Here is an 18,155-nt window from a genome sequence, read left to right on the forward strand (position 1 = left end):
CCCACCCTTCTCCTCTTCCTCTTGCTCCTCCTCCCCTCCTTTTCCTCCTCCCGCCCGTCTCCTCTTCCCTTCTTCTCCTCTTCCCGTTCTTCTCCTCCTCCTCTTCCTCTTCCTCCTCCTGCTCCTCCTGCTCCTCCCCCTCCCTTCCTCCTCCTCCCACCCTTCTCCTCCTCTTCCTCTTGCTCCTCCTCCCTCCTTTTCCTCCTCCCGCCCGTCTCCTCTTCCCTTCTTCTCCTCTTCCCGTTCTTCTCCTCCTCCTCTTCCTCTTCCTCCTCCTGCTCCTCCTGCTCCTCCCCCTCCCTTCCTCCTCCTCCCACCCTTCTCCTCCTCTTCCTCTTGCTCCTCCTCCCTCCTTTTCCTCCTCCCGCCCATCTCCTCTTCCCTTCTTCTCCTCTTCCTCGTCCTCTTCTCCTCCTCCTCTTCCTCCTGCTCCTCCTGCTCCTCCCCCTCCCTTCCTCCTCCTCCCACCCTTCTCCTCCTCTTCCTCTTGCTCCTCCTCCCTCCTTTTCCTCCTCCCGCCCGTCTCCTCTTCCCTTCTTCTCCTCTTCCTGTTCTTCTCCTCCTCTTCCTCTTCCTCCTCCTGCTCCTCCTGCTCCTCCCCCTCCCTTCCTCCTCCTCCCACCCTTCTCCTCCTCTTCCTCTTGCTCCTCCTCCCTCCTTTTCCTCCTCCCGCCCATCTCCTCTTCCCTTCTTCTCCTCTTCCCGTTCTTCTCCTCCTCCTCTTCCTCTTCCTCCTCCTGCTCCTCCTGCTCCTCCCCCTCCCTTCTTCCTTCTCCCACCCTTCTCCTCCTCTTCCTCTTGCTCCTCCTCCCTCCTTTTCCTCCTCCCGCCCGTCTCCTCTTCCCTTCTTCTCCTCTTCCTGTTCTTCTCCTCCTCTTCCTCCTCCTGCTCCTCCTGCTCCTCCCCCTCCCTTCCTCCTCCTCTCCTCCTGCTCCTCCCCCTCCCGTCCTCCTCCTCCCACCCTTCTCCTCCTCTTCCTCTTGCTCCTCCTCCCTCCTTTTCCTCCTCCCGCCCGTCTCCTCTTCCCTTCTTCTCCTCTTCCTGTTCTTCTCCTCCTCTTCCTCTTCCTCCTCCTGCTCCTCCTGCTCCTCCCCCTCCCTTCCTCCTCCTCCCACCCTTCTCCTCCTCTTCCTCTTGCTCCTCCTCCCTCCCTTTCCTCCTCCCGCCCGTCTCCTCTTCCCTTCTTCTCCTCTTCCCGTTCTTCTTCTCCTCCTCTTCCTCTTCCTCCTCCTGCTCCTCCTGCTCCTCCCCCTCCCTTCCTCCTCCTCCCACCCTTCTTCTCCTCTTCCCCTCCTCCTCCTCCTCCACTCTACAAACCCCACTCCCTTCCAGCACTGATGATGTTACCTACTTTAGGAACGAAACGTCCGCAAGGAAACCACCCAGCTCAGAGAGCCCCAGGACCCCACCACTCTCCCTAGGAGATTTCCCAGACCCCTTTTACAAAGCCCCTTTCCCTGCTCTCCCGTGTCTCCCTAGAGCTACCTGTTCCTTCTGTCCTCGGACTACGAGCGGTCGGAGTGGAGGGAGGCGATCCAGAAACTGCAGAAGAAAGGTAAGCCATGCTGTGGATGGAACACCTGAGTCCCCACGAGGACCATCTTGGTTTTTCGGCCGGTGGTCTATGAATCGAGAAGTTCTTGGGGTGGAACCGAGGGGCAGGGCTTCCTGCCAAGGCCCAAGAGCCCCCCCATGCGTCCCCCAAAATATTATTTCCCCCATTTTCTGTGGGTGAGGCTGATCGTTGAGTCGCAGGATGTAGGTTAGTGATGGCGAACCTTTCAGAGACCGAGTGCCCAAACTGCAACCCGAAACCCAGTTATGCATCGTCGGGTGCCGGGTGGGTGTGGCCCATTGGGTGGGCGTGGCCCATTGGGTGGGCGTGGCTGCGGTGGAAACGGCAGACTGGGTGGGACTAAAAAGTTCAATCCATCAGTTCCAACTTTGCAAGATCTTTTTTTTTTCCGCGAGAAGTTGAAATTAACTGATTGATTGAACCTTTTTTTTTTTTGCCCACGGCGGCGGAGGCCTAAAGCGAAAAGGTTTTATAAAACCCAGCTGAAGGCCTAGGACTGGGGCGACGGTGCGCGTGCCCACAGAGAGGGCTCTGAGTGCCACCTCTGGCACCCGTGCCATAGGTTTGCCACCACTGATGTAGGAGAAGGCATGGCAGAAGCTGCGGGTGGAGTCAAAGGAAGAATCAGCCTAGAACCCCTACATAGCCACCAGAGGACCAGCCTTCCTTGATTGCTGTTGACCCTTAACTAACTAAGCAGATGCTGGCTATTAGTTGAGAATATTCATGTGTGTAGGCTATATTGCAATAAATCCATTTAAGTCAGGGGTTCTCAACCTAGGCAACTTTAAGACTTGTGGACTTCAACTCCCAGAATTCCTCAGCCAGCAAAGCTGGCTGAGGAATTCTGGGAGTTGAAGTCCACAAGTCTTAAAGTTGCCAAGGTTGAGAACTCCTGATTTAAGTGGATCTGGGGTTTTGTACCTGACAAGAAGGACAGAAAATGGGAAAGGGAAAAAGAGGGAGGGAGGGAGGGAGGGAGGGAGGGAGAAGGAAGGGAGGGAGGGAGAGAGAAAGGGAAGGAGGAAGGAGAATGGCTGAAAAAGGAAGGAAGGGAGAAGGAAGGAAGGAAGGAGAAAGAAGGCTGAAAAAGGGAGGGGGAGGGAGGGAGGGAAGGAAGGAGAAAGAAGGCTGAAAAAGGAAGGGAGGGAGGGAAGGAAGAAGGAAGGGAGGAAGGAAGGAGAAAGAATGCTGAAAAAAGGAAGGAAGGGGGAGAGGGAGGGAAGGCAGAAGGAAGGGAGGAAGGAAGGAAGGAAGGAAGGAAGGAAGGAAGGAAGGAAGGAAGGAAGGAGAAAGAATGCTGAAAAAAGGAAGGAAGGGGGAGAGGGAGGGAAGGCAGAAGGAAGGGAGGAAGGAAGGAAGGAAGGAAGGAAGGAGAAAGAATGCTGAAAAAAGGAAGGAAGGGGGAGAGGGAGGGAGGGAGAAAGAAGGGAGGGAGGTTGGAAGGGAGGAGGGTGGGAGGGAAGGAAGGTGAGAAAGAAGGCTGAAAAAGGAAGGGAGGGGGAAGGAAGGAAGAAGGAAGGGAGGAAGGGAGGGGGAAAGAAGGAAGGAGAAAGAAGGCTGAAAAGGGAAGGAAAGGAGGGGGAGGGGGAGGGAGGGAAGGAAGAAGGAAGGGAGGGAAGGAAGGAGAGAAAGAAGGCTGAAAAAGAAGAAGGGAGGAAAGGAAGGAACAAAATATGAAAGAGAAAAAGATGTGAAGAAAAAGAGTGTAGGGTAAGGAGTGGCAGAATCTAGGGGCGGAGTCACGAAAAGCTGGCTCTACAGAAGCACCCTTTGTCGGAGAAGGACTGGGGGTGGAGTCAAAAGAGGAAGAAGCTTAGAATCTCTGCGTAGCCACCAGTGAACGAAATCCATCCTTCCTTGAGGGCATTGACCCTATCTAACTCCAAGCAGCTGCTCATTGTCAGTTGAGAAGATCCCCTGCGTAGAGGCTTTTAGCAGCAACTCGGTTTAATTGGACTTTCTCGCCTGACATTACTCTTCTCAACTCTTGGTGTTAGCCCCTGTTCAGAGTTCGACAAGGCTCCACGGCACTCAAGGAGGGCTGGGCTGAGTTTGCTTGTGGCTACGCAGGGATTCTAAGCTTCTTCCTCTTTTGACTCCACCCCCGGTCTTTCTCCGACAAAGGGTGCTTCTGTAGTGCCAGCTTTCCGTCGCATCCTTGTGACTGGGGCTGCCATTTTTGCATCCGCGTCTCTCCCAAGCTGCTGCCCTTCTCATCTCTTCCCACAATGATGCCCCCCCTCCCTTCCTCCGCTCCCCAACCCCCCAGCTAGGAGACTCTCCGTGTTCCTGGCCTTTTGCTAAAGCTTTGCAATTCCCCTTAGATCTCCAGACCTTTGTGCTAAGTTCAGTGGAGCTGCAGTACCTGATGGGATCCTGTTTCAAGTTACGGACGGTGCACAACATCCCTCTGACCAGCAACACGGACGGTGAGTGCGCTTGGCCCCTGGCCCCTTTTGTCGCAGGATTGCCAGTTGCATGTTCGGACGCTGGCTTCCGTTTGCGACCGATTGCAGCCTCCCACAGCCATTTAGAACAGTGGTTCTCAACCTTTTTAATGCCGTGACCCCCAACCGGTCGTAAGTCGAGGACTACCCAACCGGTCGTAAGTCGAGGACTACCCAACCGGTTGTAAGTTGAGGACTTTCCCTGCCCGGGAGCGCCGCACATGCGTGGTGCTGCCCCCTGCGCCGGCCGAGGCATAGCTGGCAAGTGGCAGAGACGGCGCAGGCCGACCACCGGCTGGGCCACCAGCTGGCCCAGCCCAAGGGAGGTAAGGCACCCGCCGGGCCCCACACGCACCAGCAACCCTCCCTGCGCCCGCCAGCCTCCCACTTCCCAGCCCTGGCCCTCTTTTACTTACATTTTTGGTAGTTGCTCAGCAGGGAGGGGTGGAAGCTTCCAGACAGCTCGCCTTCGCTGCAGACAACTTGCAGCACCGTTTGCAGAATGGGACTTTTGGCGGGCTCAGCAGGGCAGAGACAGACTGGACAATTCCTATTGCCTTTGGAAAGCCAATCGAATTAGACTCTATTCAAGAGAGTCTATTCTATTGGCTTTCAAAAGCCAATAGAATAAAAGGGAGTAGCACAGCTAAGGAAAAGGGGGAAAAAATGGCAGACTGCGTTGTTTGGCGACCCCCGTGTAATGGTCGTTCGACCCCAAATGGGGTCGCGACCCACAGGTTGAGAACCGCTGGTTTAGAAAGAGTACAGAGAAGAGCAACAAAGAGGATCAGGGGACTAGAGGCTAAAACATATAAGGAACGGTTGCTGGAATTGGGGATGTCCAGTTTAATGAAGAGAAGGACGAGGGGGGACATAATAGCAGCCTTCCAGTATCTCAGGGGCTGCCCCAAAGAAGAGACAGTCAAGCTATTCTCCAAAACCCCTGAAGGCAGGACAAGAAGCAATGGATGGAAACCAATCAAGGAGAGAAGCAACCTAGAACTAAGGAGAAACTTCGTGACACTTAGAACAATTAACCAATGGAACAGCCTGCCACCAGTAGTTGTGGGTGTTCCAACACTGGAGGTTTTTAAGAAGAGACTGGACAGCCATTTGTCTGAAATGATATAGGGTTTCTTTCCTGAAGAGGGGGTTGGATTAGATGACCTCCAAGGTCCCTTCCAACTTTTTATTTATTTATTTATTTATTTATTTATATTATTATTAATAATAATAATAATTAGACGTGAACTTCAGTCAACTGAACAATCAAACTGAGTGCTGATGGTTGACACAGGTTGTTGTTACTGTTTATTATTATTATTAATAATAATATTATTATTACTACTGCTACTAGCTGATGGACTTCACAGAGACTCTGGGTGTCTTATAATTAAAACAAATAAGAAAAAAACAACACACACAGAGGTGGTATTCAGCCGGTTCGCACCACTTCGGCAGAACCGGTAGCTAATTTTTTGTTGCCCGAGCCCAGAACGGACTTCCAGAAGCGACATCCACACAAAGAACCGGTTGTTCACCTATTTGAATCCCACCACTGGACACACAGGTAGTCCTTGACTTACAACAATTCATTTAGTAGCCATTCAAATTTACAACGGCACGAAAAAAATGAGTTGTGATCGTTTTTCAGACTTACGACCGTCGGCACATTCCCCATGGTTATGGGATCAAAAATTCAGATGCTTGGCAACTGACTCGTATTTACAACGGTCGCAGCATCCTGGGGGGGGGAGTGTCACGTGATCCCCTTTTGCGACCTGCAAGTGATTCCCCTTATAACTGCAGCGAGAAAGGTCATAAACTGGGGCAAAACTCACTCGTTAACAATTGTCCCGCTTAGCGATGGAAATGTTGGTCTTCAGTTGTGGTCATAAGTCGAGGACGGTACCTCTATTATGAATTTTACATTCATACAAGTTTCAAGGGTTTCCTGCCTGAGCAGGGGGTTGGGCTAGATAACCTCCAAGGTCCCCTCCAACTTTTTATTATTATTATTATTATTGTTTTTGTTACTATTATTAAGCTCCAATTTTCAAATTTGTCCTTTTCCTACCACTAGGTGGCGGTATGCTTGCAAAGAGATGCTTTGCAAACTGTTCAGGGGAAAATAAGATTTTTTTTTTTTTTTTCGTTTTTTGAAGCGTGGGAGGCCACCAAACAGCTTTTGTTTTGTTTTGTTTTTCCAAGTCATTACTTAATACTTGGAGTTGTTAAGCCATAAGTTGCTTGGGAAAAGTGGCGGCCAATTAAGACACTTTTTAAGCTCGTTAAAATGATTATGTGAAACCTCTCAGCGATTCACCCAGGGCACATGGCAAAAAAAAAAAACAACGGTTCCTAAAAACCAGCCTATGGGCAACAAAGCCCGGTGGGGGCTCCTTCCTACTCGTGACCCCCAAATTAGTGGCTTCTCTGCTCTTTGCAAGCACAGCAGCCCCTTTAATTAACAAGATCCTGTGTGCAATCTGGTGAATCTCACTTTTTAGCGTGATGTTTCCCTTCCTAGCGCATTGTTTAGGTTGCAGTTGAGCAAATGAAATAAAAGCCATTCGTCATTCGCTTATTTTTTGCACATTTTTAAATATATATATATGTAGATATTTAAAGTCAATCAGACTAGATGACCTCCAAGGTCCCTTCCAACTTTACTACTATTACTAGATAAAAAATAAAGAGCTCTGGGATGTAAGGTAAAAGGCTTTTTTATTTTTTATTAATTGCTGAGCTTTCGTTAACAACCTGTTAACATCATCAGAGCAAAGGGCTAAATGAGAAGGGGGGAGTATGCGCATAAATTTACATAACAAACAACGGTTGCAGTGGGGCATGTGCACATAGTGTGCTTAAGAAGCTCTTAAAGGCATAAAGCAATCAGTCTCAAGACCATTTTCAAAAGTCGCGCTTGTCAGCTGTTTGGCGCGTAGATCCAGCGAACAGCTGATAGGCACGCTGGATCTATGCGCCAAACAGCTGACAAGCGCGACTTTTGAAAATGGTCTTGAGACTGACTGCTTTACGCCTTTAAGAGCTTCTTAAGCATGCTATGTGCACATGCCTCACTGTTATGTAAAATCATGCGCATACTCCCCCCTTCTCATTTAGCCCTTTGCTCTGATGATGTTAACAGGTTGTTAACGAAAGCTCAGCAATTAATTTTTAAAAAAAGCCTTTTACCTTACATTCCAGAGCTCTTTATTTTTTATCTGATTGACTTTAAATGTCCATACCTGGGATTCCAATATTCAAAATTATCAAAGACACATATGTAGATAGATAGATAGATAGATAGATAGATAGATAGATAGATAGATAGATAGATAGATAGATAGATATGTTAACAATTACACTAAAAATATGATCCCTGGGTATATCCATATTTAAAACCAAACAAATAAATGTGAGCACCAGGGAGTGCTAAAAAATTTAATAAAATTTAGTAAAATGTCAATAAAATTACAATAAAACCAATAAAACGCCTAGCTTTCGTCAGCAACTGCTGACATCATCAGGGCTCAAAATGCCGGTCAGTAGGAGAGTCCTCTTTATAGATTGGCCAGAGTCTGCACCCGGCTCCTAGATCTTGTCATTGGGCATGATGGAATAGGCTGTTTCCCGGTTTCTTATTAGCAATAATTGCTTTCTTGCATTTCTTGCTTATATAACTGTCATCGGGTGTTTTCTCTTTGCCAAATTTGGGGTTTGGTGGAACGTCCCCCTCTTTTTTTGCTTAATTGCCACACCCACTTTGTTTAGTTGCACACCTCCATCCCCCCCTTTTTTACTCCATTCTGATTGCCCCGTTGCAATGCACTCTCTTATTTTCTTTGTGTTTTCCCCAATCATGGTCTCCGCAGATGTTATTCAACTTAATTGCTATCACACCCCCTGTTTCCTCCTTGCTCCTTGCTTGCACGGTGCCGCCTTGAGGGTTCTTCCGTGTTGCCTATTGATACGGGCAGATCGGCATTGCGGGGTGGGGTGAGCGGGTCGTATTCACCAAACATGTTAATGAGGCCGTTTCTCCCCTTTTTGAGTACGATCTGGTAGTCGTTGCTCCCAGGAGTCTCCTCTCTTTATCTCCAATCTTTATACATTCCACCTAGTTTAACTAACTCGCCCTAGATGTTCTCTATACGGCAATCAGGAGCATCAGTCTTCACTACTCTCTCCCCCCCACTCTTGGTGTTCCTCCCCTGTGCATCTTCTTCGGGGTCACTCCACACTTCCCGCTGGCGCATTCGGGTTGGTACTGCTAAACGGGGTGATCGAGTTGTTACAGGCATTGGGGCTGACCGGCATTTTGAGCCCTGATGATGTCAGCAGTTGCTGACGAAAGCTAGGCGTTTTATTGGTTTTATTGTAATTTTATTGACATTTTACTAAATTTTATTAAATTTTTTAGCACTCCCTGGTGCTCACATTTATTTGTTTGGTTTTTTTTATATATATGGGATTGGGGGCTATAGGGGAAGATGGGAGCACGCATGGGGTAGCATGCCCCCTAAGAGTGACACATCAGACACGGGGGAGGAAGATAGCCAGATCTGGGATTTCTTCGCAGGATCGGTCTGCAGTTACCCATGTTACTCTAGTGCGTAGTGACATGGAATGCTCGCCTCCCAGCCTAGGAGCCGCACGCAACAGAGAAGTAATCAGCTGCAAGAACTTAGAACTCAGAAATACTTCTGACATGAGTGATGAAAGGATCAATCGACCGGGCCCCATAACGAGGTCTATGAGCCGTGTGCAGGCGCGTTTGTGCTTATAAACGAGCTCCCCCACCCTCTGGCTTTTAACACCCTGACGATGATGGCAGCAATATAGCCATTGAAAGCTAGGTTATTTATTTATTAAACATTTAATTGTTTTACCTCCTGGTGCTCGTTTTTATCTTTTGAATATATATATATATATATATATATATATATATATATATATATATATATATATATATAAAATTAACCTAAAAATTGAGGAACATAGTCTCCCCATTTTTCCCCCCTTTTCCTTAGCTGTGCTCCTCCCTTTTATTCTATTGGCTTTTGAAAGCCAATAGAATAGACTCTCTTGAATAGAGCCTAATTCTATTGGCTTTCAAAAGCCAATAGGAATTGTCCAGGCTGTCTCTGCCCTGCTGAGCCCGCCAAAAGTCCCAGTCTGCAAACGGTGCTGCACCATTGAGTAGTCCTCGACTTACGACCGGTTGAGTAGTCCTCGACTTACGACCGATTGGGGGTCGTGGCATTAAAAAGATTGAGAACCACTGTTCTAAAAGAACCACTGTGGATCACCTGTAATTTTCCTTTTTCAACTTTGAAAATAAAATGAAAATTTGGGAGACAAAAAAAATAAATAAAGGCACATAAGTAGCTCTCCCTCTCCGCTTCCTCCTCCACAGATGACAAACCTTTAGGAATGTGTGGCTTTTTGCACGTGATTGTCCACTCGGTCAAGGGCTTCAAGCAATCTGCCAGTAAGTGCCAAACGGATTTCGTAGATCCATTCAATTCCTTTTCGCATCTTCCCTGTGGCTTCCCCTCTCTGGCGTCTTGTGGGGCATGATTTGACCCAGCTGCAGATTCACCAAGGGAGGGTGTGTGGGGGGGGGGATGCAGGGGGCAGTTCTGGGTCTACATCCATCCTCCTCTCCTCCTCCCTTCTAGCACTGATGATGTTCCCCAGTTGGGTGATGAAATGTCTGCAAAAAACAAGCTCAGAGAGCATCAGAGACCCCACAATCCATTTCCTCCTCCTCCTCCTCTTCCTCCTCCTCCTCCCACCACTCTTCCTCCTCCTCCTCCTCCCACCACTCCTCTTCCTCCCCCTCCTCTTCCTCCCCCTCCTCCCACCACTCCTCTTCCTCCCCCTCCTCCTCCTCCTCCTCCTACTCCTTGCTCTTTCCCCACAAATCCCTCTTCCTTCGAACACTGGTGATGTTACCTAGTTGGGTATTGAAACATCTGCAAGGAAACCACCCAGCTCAGACAGCACCAAGGACTCAACAGTCTTCTTCCTCTTCCTCCACCCCTTCCCCTTCCTCCTCCACTCCTTCCTCCTCCCTTGCTCTTTCTCCACAAATCCCTCTCCCTTCTACCACTGGTGACATCACCTAGTTGGGCCATGAAACATCTGTAAGAAAATGATCTAGCTCAGTGGTTCTCAACCTGTGGGTCGGGACCTCATTTGGGGTCGAACGACCATTTCACGGGGGTCACCAAACAAGGCTATCCGCCATTTTCCCCCCCTTTTCTTTGGCCATGCCCCTGGCACATGGTGATGTATAAGTGGTTGGGGCTCACCACAACATGGGGAACTGTATTATGGGGTCGCGGCATTAGAAAGGGTGAGAACTACTGATCTAGCTCAAAAACCACCAAGGACCCCACAGTCCTCCTCCTCCTACTACTACTACTACTACTACCACTACTACTACTACTACTACTACTACTCCACCACCACCACCACCACCATTCTTCAGACCCCACTCCTTTCTAGCATTGATGATGTTACCTAGTTGGGCAGTGAAATGTCTGCAAGAAAACCTCTAAGCTCGAAGAGCAATAAGGACCCCCCATGTCAACCCTGAGCTGCAAATATTCTCCTTTAAGAGTGAAGCTTACCTGTCCTGACGGAGTTAACCCGAGGCCTTTCCGCTGCCCCCTCCTCAATTCCCCATCATGATGCTTTTGCTTCTTAGATGGGCAGATCTTGAGTCAGCAAGCAGTTCTGAGAGGGTTGGTGAGGAGTGGCTGTTAATAGATCACCCTCCAAAGTCTTTTTTCAAGTCAGGAGCCAAATATCCTCTCTTAGAGCAGTCGTATTCGGCCTTGGCATCTTTAAAATGGGTAGACCTCAACACCCAGAATTCCCCAGCCATCCATGCTTTAAGAGGGGGGGGACTTCCACTCCCAGAATTCCCAGCCAGCCTGCTTTAAGAGGAGTGGACTTCCACTCCCAGAATCCCCCAGCTAGCCTGCTTTAAGATGTGTGGACTTCCACTCCCAGAATCCCCCAGCCAGCCTGCTTTAAGATGGGTGGACTTCCACTCCCAGAATCCCCCAGCCAGCCTGCTTTAAGAGGAGTGGACTTCCACTCCCAGAATCCCCCAGCTAGCCTGCTTTAAGATGTGTGGACTTCCACTCCCAGAATCCCCCAGCCAGCCTGCTTTAAGATGGGTGGACTTCCACTCCCAGAATCCCCCAGCCAGCCTGCTTTAAGATGGGTGGACTTCCACTCCCAGAATCCCCCAGCCAGCCTGCTTTAAGAGGGGTGGGCTTCCACTCCCAGAATTCCCAGCCAGCCTGCTTTAAGTGGGGTGGGCTTCCACTCCCAGAATCCCCCAGCCAGCCTGCTTTAAGTGGGGTGGACTTCCACTCCCAGAATCCCCCAGCCAGCCTGCTTTAAGGTGGCTGGGCTTCCACTCCCAGACTTCCCCAGCCAGCCTGCTTTAAGAGGGGTGGGCTTCCACTCCCAGAATTTCCCAGCCAGCCAAGGTTAGGAAACACTGGCCTGAGGGATGAATTTTAAGAGCTTCCCCCCTTGAAATATAAAACTGATTTCCTATTTTTCTTCCCGATGTTCTTAGACCTCTACTGCACCCTTGAAGTGGATTCCTTTGGGTACTTTGTCAGCAAAGCCAAAACACGAGTGTTCCGGGACACAACGGAGCCGCAGTGGAACGAGGTAAGACATCTGCCATGCAGGTTTGGGTCACTTCACATGACCCTGGGACACTGTGACCGTCATAAATATGAATTGGTTGCCAAGTTTCTGAATGTAAATCACAAGACCCTGGAGAGGCTGCAACATTCCAGCTGATCGGCGCTTCTTCAGGGCTCAGCAGAAGCACCAGGATCAGCGCCGAGCTCCAGCTGGATCCTGGCACTGATCCTGGCGCTTCCACTGAGCCCTGACAGCCCCAAAGAAGCGCCAATCAGCTGGAAAGCGGCACTGATCCTGGGGCTTCCGCTCAGCCCTGACAGCCCTGCAGCTCCAGCCGTCTCTCGCTCAGGCTTGTGCGGTGCTGCCACCGGTTCAGCTCATTCCCCTCCCCAGCTACCACCTTTCTAGGATGGTCGCGTACCCCCTGCCAGGTGCCAATGGGCCACAGGTGGTACCTGTACCACTGGTTGAAAAGCCCTGGACTAGATGATCTCCAAGGTCTTTCCAACTTTATTATTGTTGCTGTTGTTATTATTATTACTACTACTAGTAGTAGTAGTACTACTTTTCTTACTCTCTCTCTCTCTCTCTCTCTGCCTTTGCTGTTTCCATAAATTTCCTCCCTGTTTGACTCTGCAGGAGTTTGAGATAGAGCTGGAAGGCTCCCAGTATCTGCGCATTCTCTGCTACGAGAAGTGTTACGACAAAACCAAGCTGAACAAAGACAACAACGAAATTGTCGACCGGATCGTGGGCAAGTGGCAGGTCCAGGTGCGGAGGCCATAGCATGCGGGGCGGGGGGAGGGAGGGAAAAAAAGTGTCTGTTTTCAGGAACCTTTTTCACAGAGGAATCGGAGGGAGAGAAGGCATTGGGTTGCATCTCCTTGCAAGTAGAAAGCTAGCTTGTCAAGAAAAGGGATGGAGCCACTTTGCTTCCTTGCTTGCATTTGGCAGGGGAGCTGAGCCGTCAATCTGCAAATCAGAGCAATGTCTCTCAACCTTTCCCACTTACAGACGGGAGGATTTCCACTCCCAGAATCCCCCAGCCAGCATGTGTTAAGAGGGGCGGACTTCCACTCCCAGAATTCCCTACTCAATATGGTTTAGGAGGGGTGAACTCCCAGAATCCCCCAGCCAGCATGCTTTAAGAGGGGTGGACTTCCACTCCCAGAATCCCCCAGCCAGCATGCTTTATTAAGAGGGTGGACTTCCACTCCCAGAATCCCCCAGCCAGCCTGCTTTAAGAGGGGTGGACTTCCACTCCCAGAATCCCCCAGCCAGCTTGCTTTAAGAGGGGTGGACTTCCACTCCCAGAATTCCCTACTCAATATGGTTTAGGAGGGGTGAACTCCCAGAATCCCCCAGCCAGCATGCTTTAAGAGGGGTGGACTTCCACTCCCAGAATCCCCCAGCCAGCATGCTTTATTAAGAGGGTGGACTTCCACTCCCAGAATCCCCCAGCCAGCCTGCTTTAAGAGGGGTGGACTTCCACTCCCAGAATCCCCCAGCCAGCTTGCTTTAAGAGGGGTGGACTTCCACTCCCAGAATTCCCCAGCCAGCCATGCTTTAAGAGGGGTGGACTTCCACTCCCAGAATCCCCCAGCCAGCCTGCTTTAAGAGGGGTGGACTTCCACTCCCAGAATCCCCCAGCCAGCTTGCTTTAAGAGGGGTGAACTTCCACTCCCAGAATCCCCAGCCAGCATGCTTTAAGAGGGGTGGACTTCCACTCCCAGAATTCTCCAGCCAGCATGCTTTCAGAGGGGTGGGCTTCCACTCCCAGAATCCCCCAGCCAGCATGCTGTGATGGACTTAAGTGAACGTGAGCCAGGTTGAGAAATACTACATTAGAGTCTTTTTGAAGGAGATTGAGAGAGGCTGTGTCCCTCGCACCGTGAGATATGAATTTGATAAGTATGAATTTGATAAATACATAGAATACACATTTAAGACAAAAAAGGAAAAAAAGAGGAAATATTTGCCAGTCCTTCATGCAAAGAGCTATTTTCATTTCATCCTCCAAACAGAAAAAAGATTTCCTTCCCAGTAAAAAAAAAGGGGTGGGGGGAAATCTAAGACTCTGGCTGGCCTTTTCCAAACGAAACCGCCGTACAGAACAATTGTGGGATTTGTTGCTTCGAAAGAGAAACAGGGGCATTACAGGGAGTCCTTGACTTACCATCGCAAAGCCAGGGCGGTCGTTAAGGGAGCTTGCTCCTGATTTTATGGCCCTTTTTTCCATGGAGGCTAAGCGAATCGCTGTGGGTTGTTAAGTGAACCAGACGGTCATTAAGCGAATCTGACTTTCAATATTGACTTCGCCTGTCGGAAGCCGGCCGAGAAGGTCACAAAGGACGATCAGATGACCCTGGGACACTGCAACCATCCTAAATGCATGCTGGTCGCTGATGTTGAGATGGTCGTAAGGGCGAGGACTCGTCATAGGTCACTTTTTTTCGTGCCGTTGTAACTTGCAACGGTCCCTAAATGAAGTGTGTAAGTCAAGGAATACCTGGAGCCTGGTTCGGAGGCCTCATTCCCCGTGTTTTTCTGCTGATTTTTCCTCCGAATTTCTCCCTCTCCCCCTCCTTGCTTGTATATTTGACAGTAATTCCAAATATTTTATGTTTGACTCAATTTAAGAGGGAGGGAGGAAGCATTGAAGGCCCCAATTGACTGGTTTATTTCCCAGTAAGAGGCATAAATCACGTGCAGCTTAGAAACAGTCAAAGATTTTGATGGAGTGTGTTGCTTTTTCGTGTTGAGGTTGTGAGGTGGGACCTGTTTGCTATTGGCATCGTACGCTGGGACTGGCAAGAATTAGGAACAAAGAAAGTAAAATAGAAGAGAATGTTGGCAATGCAGGGGTGAACTGTGGGGGTCCTGGGTGCTCTCTGAGCTTGGGGGTTTTCTTGCGGACGTTTCATGACCCAACTATCTAACATCATCAGTGCTGGGAGGAGGAGGAGGAGGAGGGGGACTGTGGGGTCCTTGGTGCTCTCTGAGCTGGGTGGTTTTCTTGCAGACGTTTCATCACCCAACTAGGGAACATCATCAGTGCTAGAAAGGAGGAGGAGGAGGAGGAGGAGGAGGAGGAGGAGGAGGAGGAGGAAGAAGAAGAAAAGGACTGTGGGGTCCTTGGTGCTCTCTGAGCTGGGTGGTTTTCTTGTACATGTCTCATGATGACCCAACTAAGTAGCACCATCAGTGCTAAAAGGGAGGAAGGATTGTGGAGTAAAGGAGGAGAAAGGGAGGAGGAGGAAGAAAAGAAAAAGGAGGAGGAGGAGGAGGAGGAGGAGGAGGAGGAGGAGGAGGAGGACTACAGGGCCCTTGGTGCTCTCTGAGCTTGGTGGTTTTCTTGCAGATGTTTCATGACCCAACTAAGGACACGTCATCAGGGCTATGGGAGTGAGGTTTGTGGGGGGGTGGAGGAGGAGGAGGAGGAAGAGGAGGAAGACTATGGGGGTCCTTGGTGCTCTCTGAGCTTGTTGGTTTTCTTATGGACGTTTCATGACCCAACTAGGGAACATCATCAGGGCTAGAAGGAAGTGAGGTTTGGGGGGGGGGAGGAGGACTGTGGGGTCCTGGTCCAGCTTGTTGGTTTTCTTGCGGATGTTTCATGACCTAGCTAGGTAACGTCATCAGTGCTAGAAGGGACTGGGTATGTGAGGAGGAGGAAGACATGGAGCAGGAGGAGACCCACGACTGTGGTGTCCTTGGTCCTCTTTGAGCTTAGCTGTTTCCTTGCAGACATTTCATGACCCAACTGGGTAGCACCATCAGTGCTAGAAGAGGAGGAGGACGAGGACTGTGATGTCCTTGGTCCTTTCTGAGCTGGGCTGTTTTCTTACAGACATTTCATTAGCCAAATTACGTAACATCATCAGTGCTAGAAGGGACCACAATGGAGGCCAAAGTGTCTGTTGATAAGCCAGACCGTCCTTAAGGCAGTTTTGCCTCCTTTTATGACCTTTCCTGCCACTGTTGTTAAGTGAATCGCTGCAGCTGTTGAGCTAGCCACACAGTCGTTAAGTGAGTTGACCTTGCTGGTCAGGCGGTTGCGCAGAAGGGGATCACGTGACCACTCCAGGACGCTGCAAAACCGCCATAAATACAAGTCAGTGGCCAAGCGTTCTGAATTTCGATCACGTGACCACCGGGGGGGGGACACTGCCACTGTCGTCAGCGTGAAAAACAGCCCAAGGTCACTTTTTCCAGTGTTGTCATATCTCAGAATATCCACTCAATGAACTGTTGTAAGTCAAATAATGCAGAATGTCATGCTTCCGATAGATGAAACTCTTCAAAGAACTTGGAGGCATTGTTTACCTTAAAGAATCTTTATTTTGAGTAGCATAACTTTGGCACTGCATAATGGAAGCCAAAAGCTGAATTCCCCTCCCCTGAGCACAATTCCCTCCTCCAATTAACAGTCATAAATCACATTCCCCAATTAGGTTGAAGTGCAGGCTTTCCCTCCAGTTCTCCAGCCCTCCAATTCTTATCACCTCTTATTTCAATAACCTCGGTTCTCACACTAGGTCCAGTATTGTTATGTCTGGCTAGACTCTCGTTCACATCCCCCCCTCCTCCCAGCATCATCTAACTCTAAAAGTATCTGTCTGTCTGTCTGTCTATCATCTATCTATCTAGCTAGCTAGCTAGCTAGCTAGCTAGCTATATATATCTATCTACCTACCTACCTATTATATCTATCTATTACAGTGATTTTTAATGCCGCAACCCCCAACCAGTCATAAGTCAAGGACTACTCAACCGGTCGTAAGTCGAGGACTACTCAACTGGTGCAGCACCGTTTGCAGAATGGGACTTTTGGCGGGCTTAGCAGGGCAGAGACAGCCTGTTCAATTCCTATTGGCTTTTGAAAGCCAATAGAATTAGACTCTATTCAAGAGAGTTTATTCTATTGGCTTTCAAAAGCCAATAGAATAAAAGGGAGTAGCACAGCTAAGGAAAAGGGGAAAAAAATGGCGGACTGCGTTGTTTGGCGACCCCCGTGAAATGGTCGTTCTACCCCAAATGGGGTCCCGACCCACAGGCTGAGAACCACTGATCTATTATATCTATTATATGAAAATGGTTGCATCTCTAACTGTTGTCAGAGCAAAAACATCCAATGTTAGCACTGTTGACACAGGGGTCCCCAACCCTCGGGCCACCGGCCACTACCGGCCTGTGGCCTAATGGCTACTGGTCTACGTGAGTGGCCAGCTGTTACATACACAAGCCTCCTTCGCGCAAACCTCATTGCAGGCGCTCACGGCCTCCCTCGTGACAGCCTCGTTACGGGTCCTTGTAGCCCCCCACTCCTGCGGGTGTTGTTGTGAACAGAGCAGCTGTGCACACGACCTGCCCCCCCCAAATCATCCCCTCTTTCCCCCCCCTCCCCTCTGAAAAGTTTGGGGAACTTACTAGATGACCTCCAACTTTATTATTATTATATAACTCTAGAATAAAGCACTCTTGTCTGGCGCCTCGCAGATTCGCCTGAAGTTTGGGGCTGCTTGTCAACAGGACCATAATTATTGCAAATCGGTACCCGACGTGTTCCGGGGTTCAGATGTGTCCTCCCTTTGTCTTCGGATGCCAGCAGGATGCCACTCCAGCTGTCTCTCTGATGCCAGGCTGGGGCACTGCCAGTTCCTTTATGCCAAGGCGGCGAATCCCACCGGAGGCGGTCCCCCCCCCTCTCACTGTTCTCTCCTCCATCTGTACATTTATTTATCGGCTCCAGCTGAGTCTGCCCTAGTTATATCCTTCCCAGAAAGAGGAGATAAAATGCCGTCGGATTAGGAGGAGAAAAAAATGACAGTTTGGGCGTGCAGACGAAATCTCATTTTAATACATTAATGCACGTTCAAAGCGACGATAAAACTTTATTCCTTTCTTCTGTCCTGTTCCTGCCGGTGCAAGCAAAGCTGCTTCCCCTAAAGGGCTTGGTGTCATCCTCGATTTACGACCACGTTTCCGTTGCCACGTGAGACCGTCGTTCGGTGAGCTTTGCCTCGTTTTGCGACCTGTGTTGCCACCGTTGTTAAGGGAATCACTGCAGTGGTGAAGGGAGTGACACGGTTGTTAAGCGAATCTGGCTTCCCCCATTGACTTTGCTTGTCAGAAGGTTGCAAAAGGGGATGATGTGACCCCCCCCAGGACCCTCCGACCGTCGTAAATATGAGCCAGTGGCCAAGCGGCTGAAGTTTGATCATGTCACCACGGGGATGCTGGAACGGTTGGAAATGTGAAATTGGAAATTGGGACACTTTTTTTTTCTCTGTGGTAAGATCTGGGATATAGAATTTTCCTGGCAATGAGAACAATTATTCAGTGGAACAAAGAATAGAATAGAATAGAATAGAATAGAATAGAATAGAATAGAATAGAATAGAATAGAATAGAATAGAATACAATACAATACAATACAATAC

The 18,155-nt window shown here is 49.4% G+C and overlaps 1 protein-coding gene across 4 annotated transcripts in view; it reads left to right on the forward strand.

Moving 5' to 3' along the window:
* Positions 1–18,155, forward strand: part of ABR (ABR activator of RhoGEF and GTPase) — a 166,536-nt gene that overhangs the window by 99,581 nt on the left and 48,800 nt on the right. For all 4 annotated transcript variants that reach the window (XM_039366945.1, XM_039366944.1, XM_039366946.1 and 1 more), the window contains 5 exons: positions 1,480–1,555; positions 3,904–4,008; positions 9,449–9,523; positions 11,636–11,733; positions 12,352–12,483. In XM_039366945.1, the coding sequence (XP_039222879.1) occupies positions 1,480–1,555; positions 3,904–4,008; positions 9,449–9,523; positions 11,636–11,733; positions 12,352–12,483 (486 nt within the window). The remainder of the gene's footprint in view (positions 1–1,479; positions 1,556–3,903; positions 4,009–9,448; positions 9,524–11,635; positions 11,734–12,351; positions 12,484–18,155) is intronic.

Source organism: Crotalus tigris, unplaced genomic scaffold, assembly GCF_016545835.1.
Source record: "Crotalus tigris isolate CLP2741 ecotype Arizona unplaced genomic scaffold, ASM1654583v1 scf7180000020497.760770, whole genome shotgun sequence".
NCBI classification, from domain to species: domain Eukaryota; kingdom Metazoa; phylum Chordata; class Lepidosauria; order Squamata; family Viperidae; genus Crotalus; species Crotalus tigris.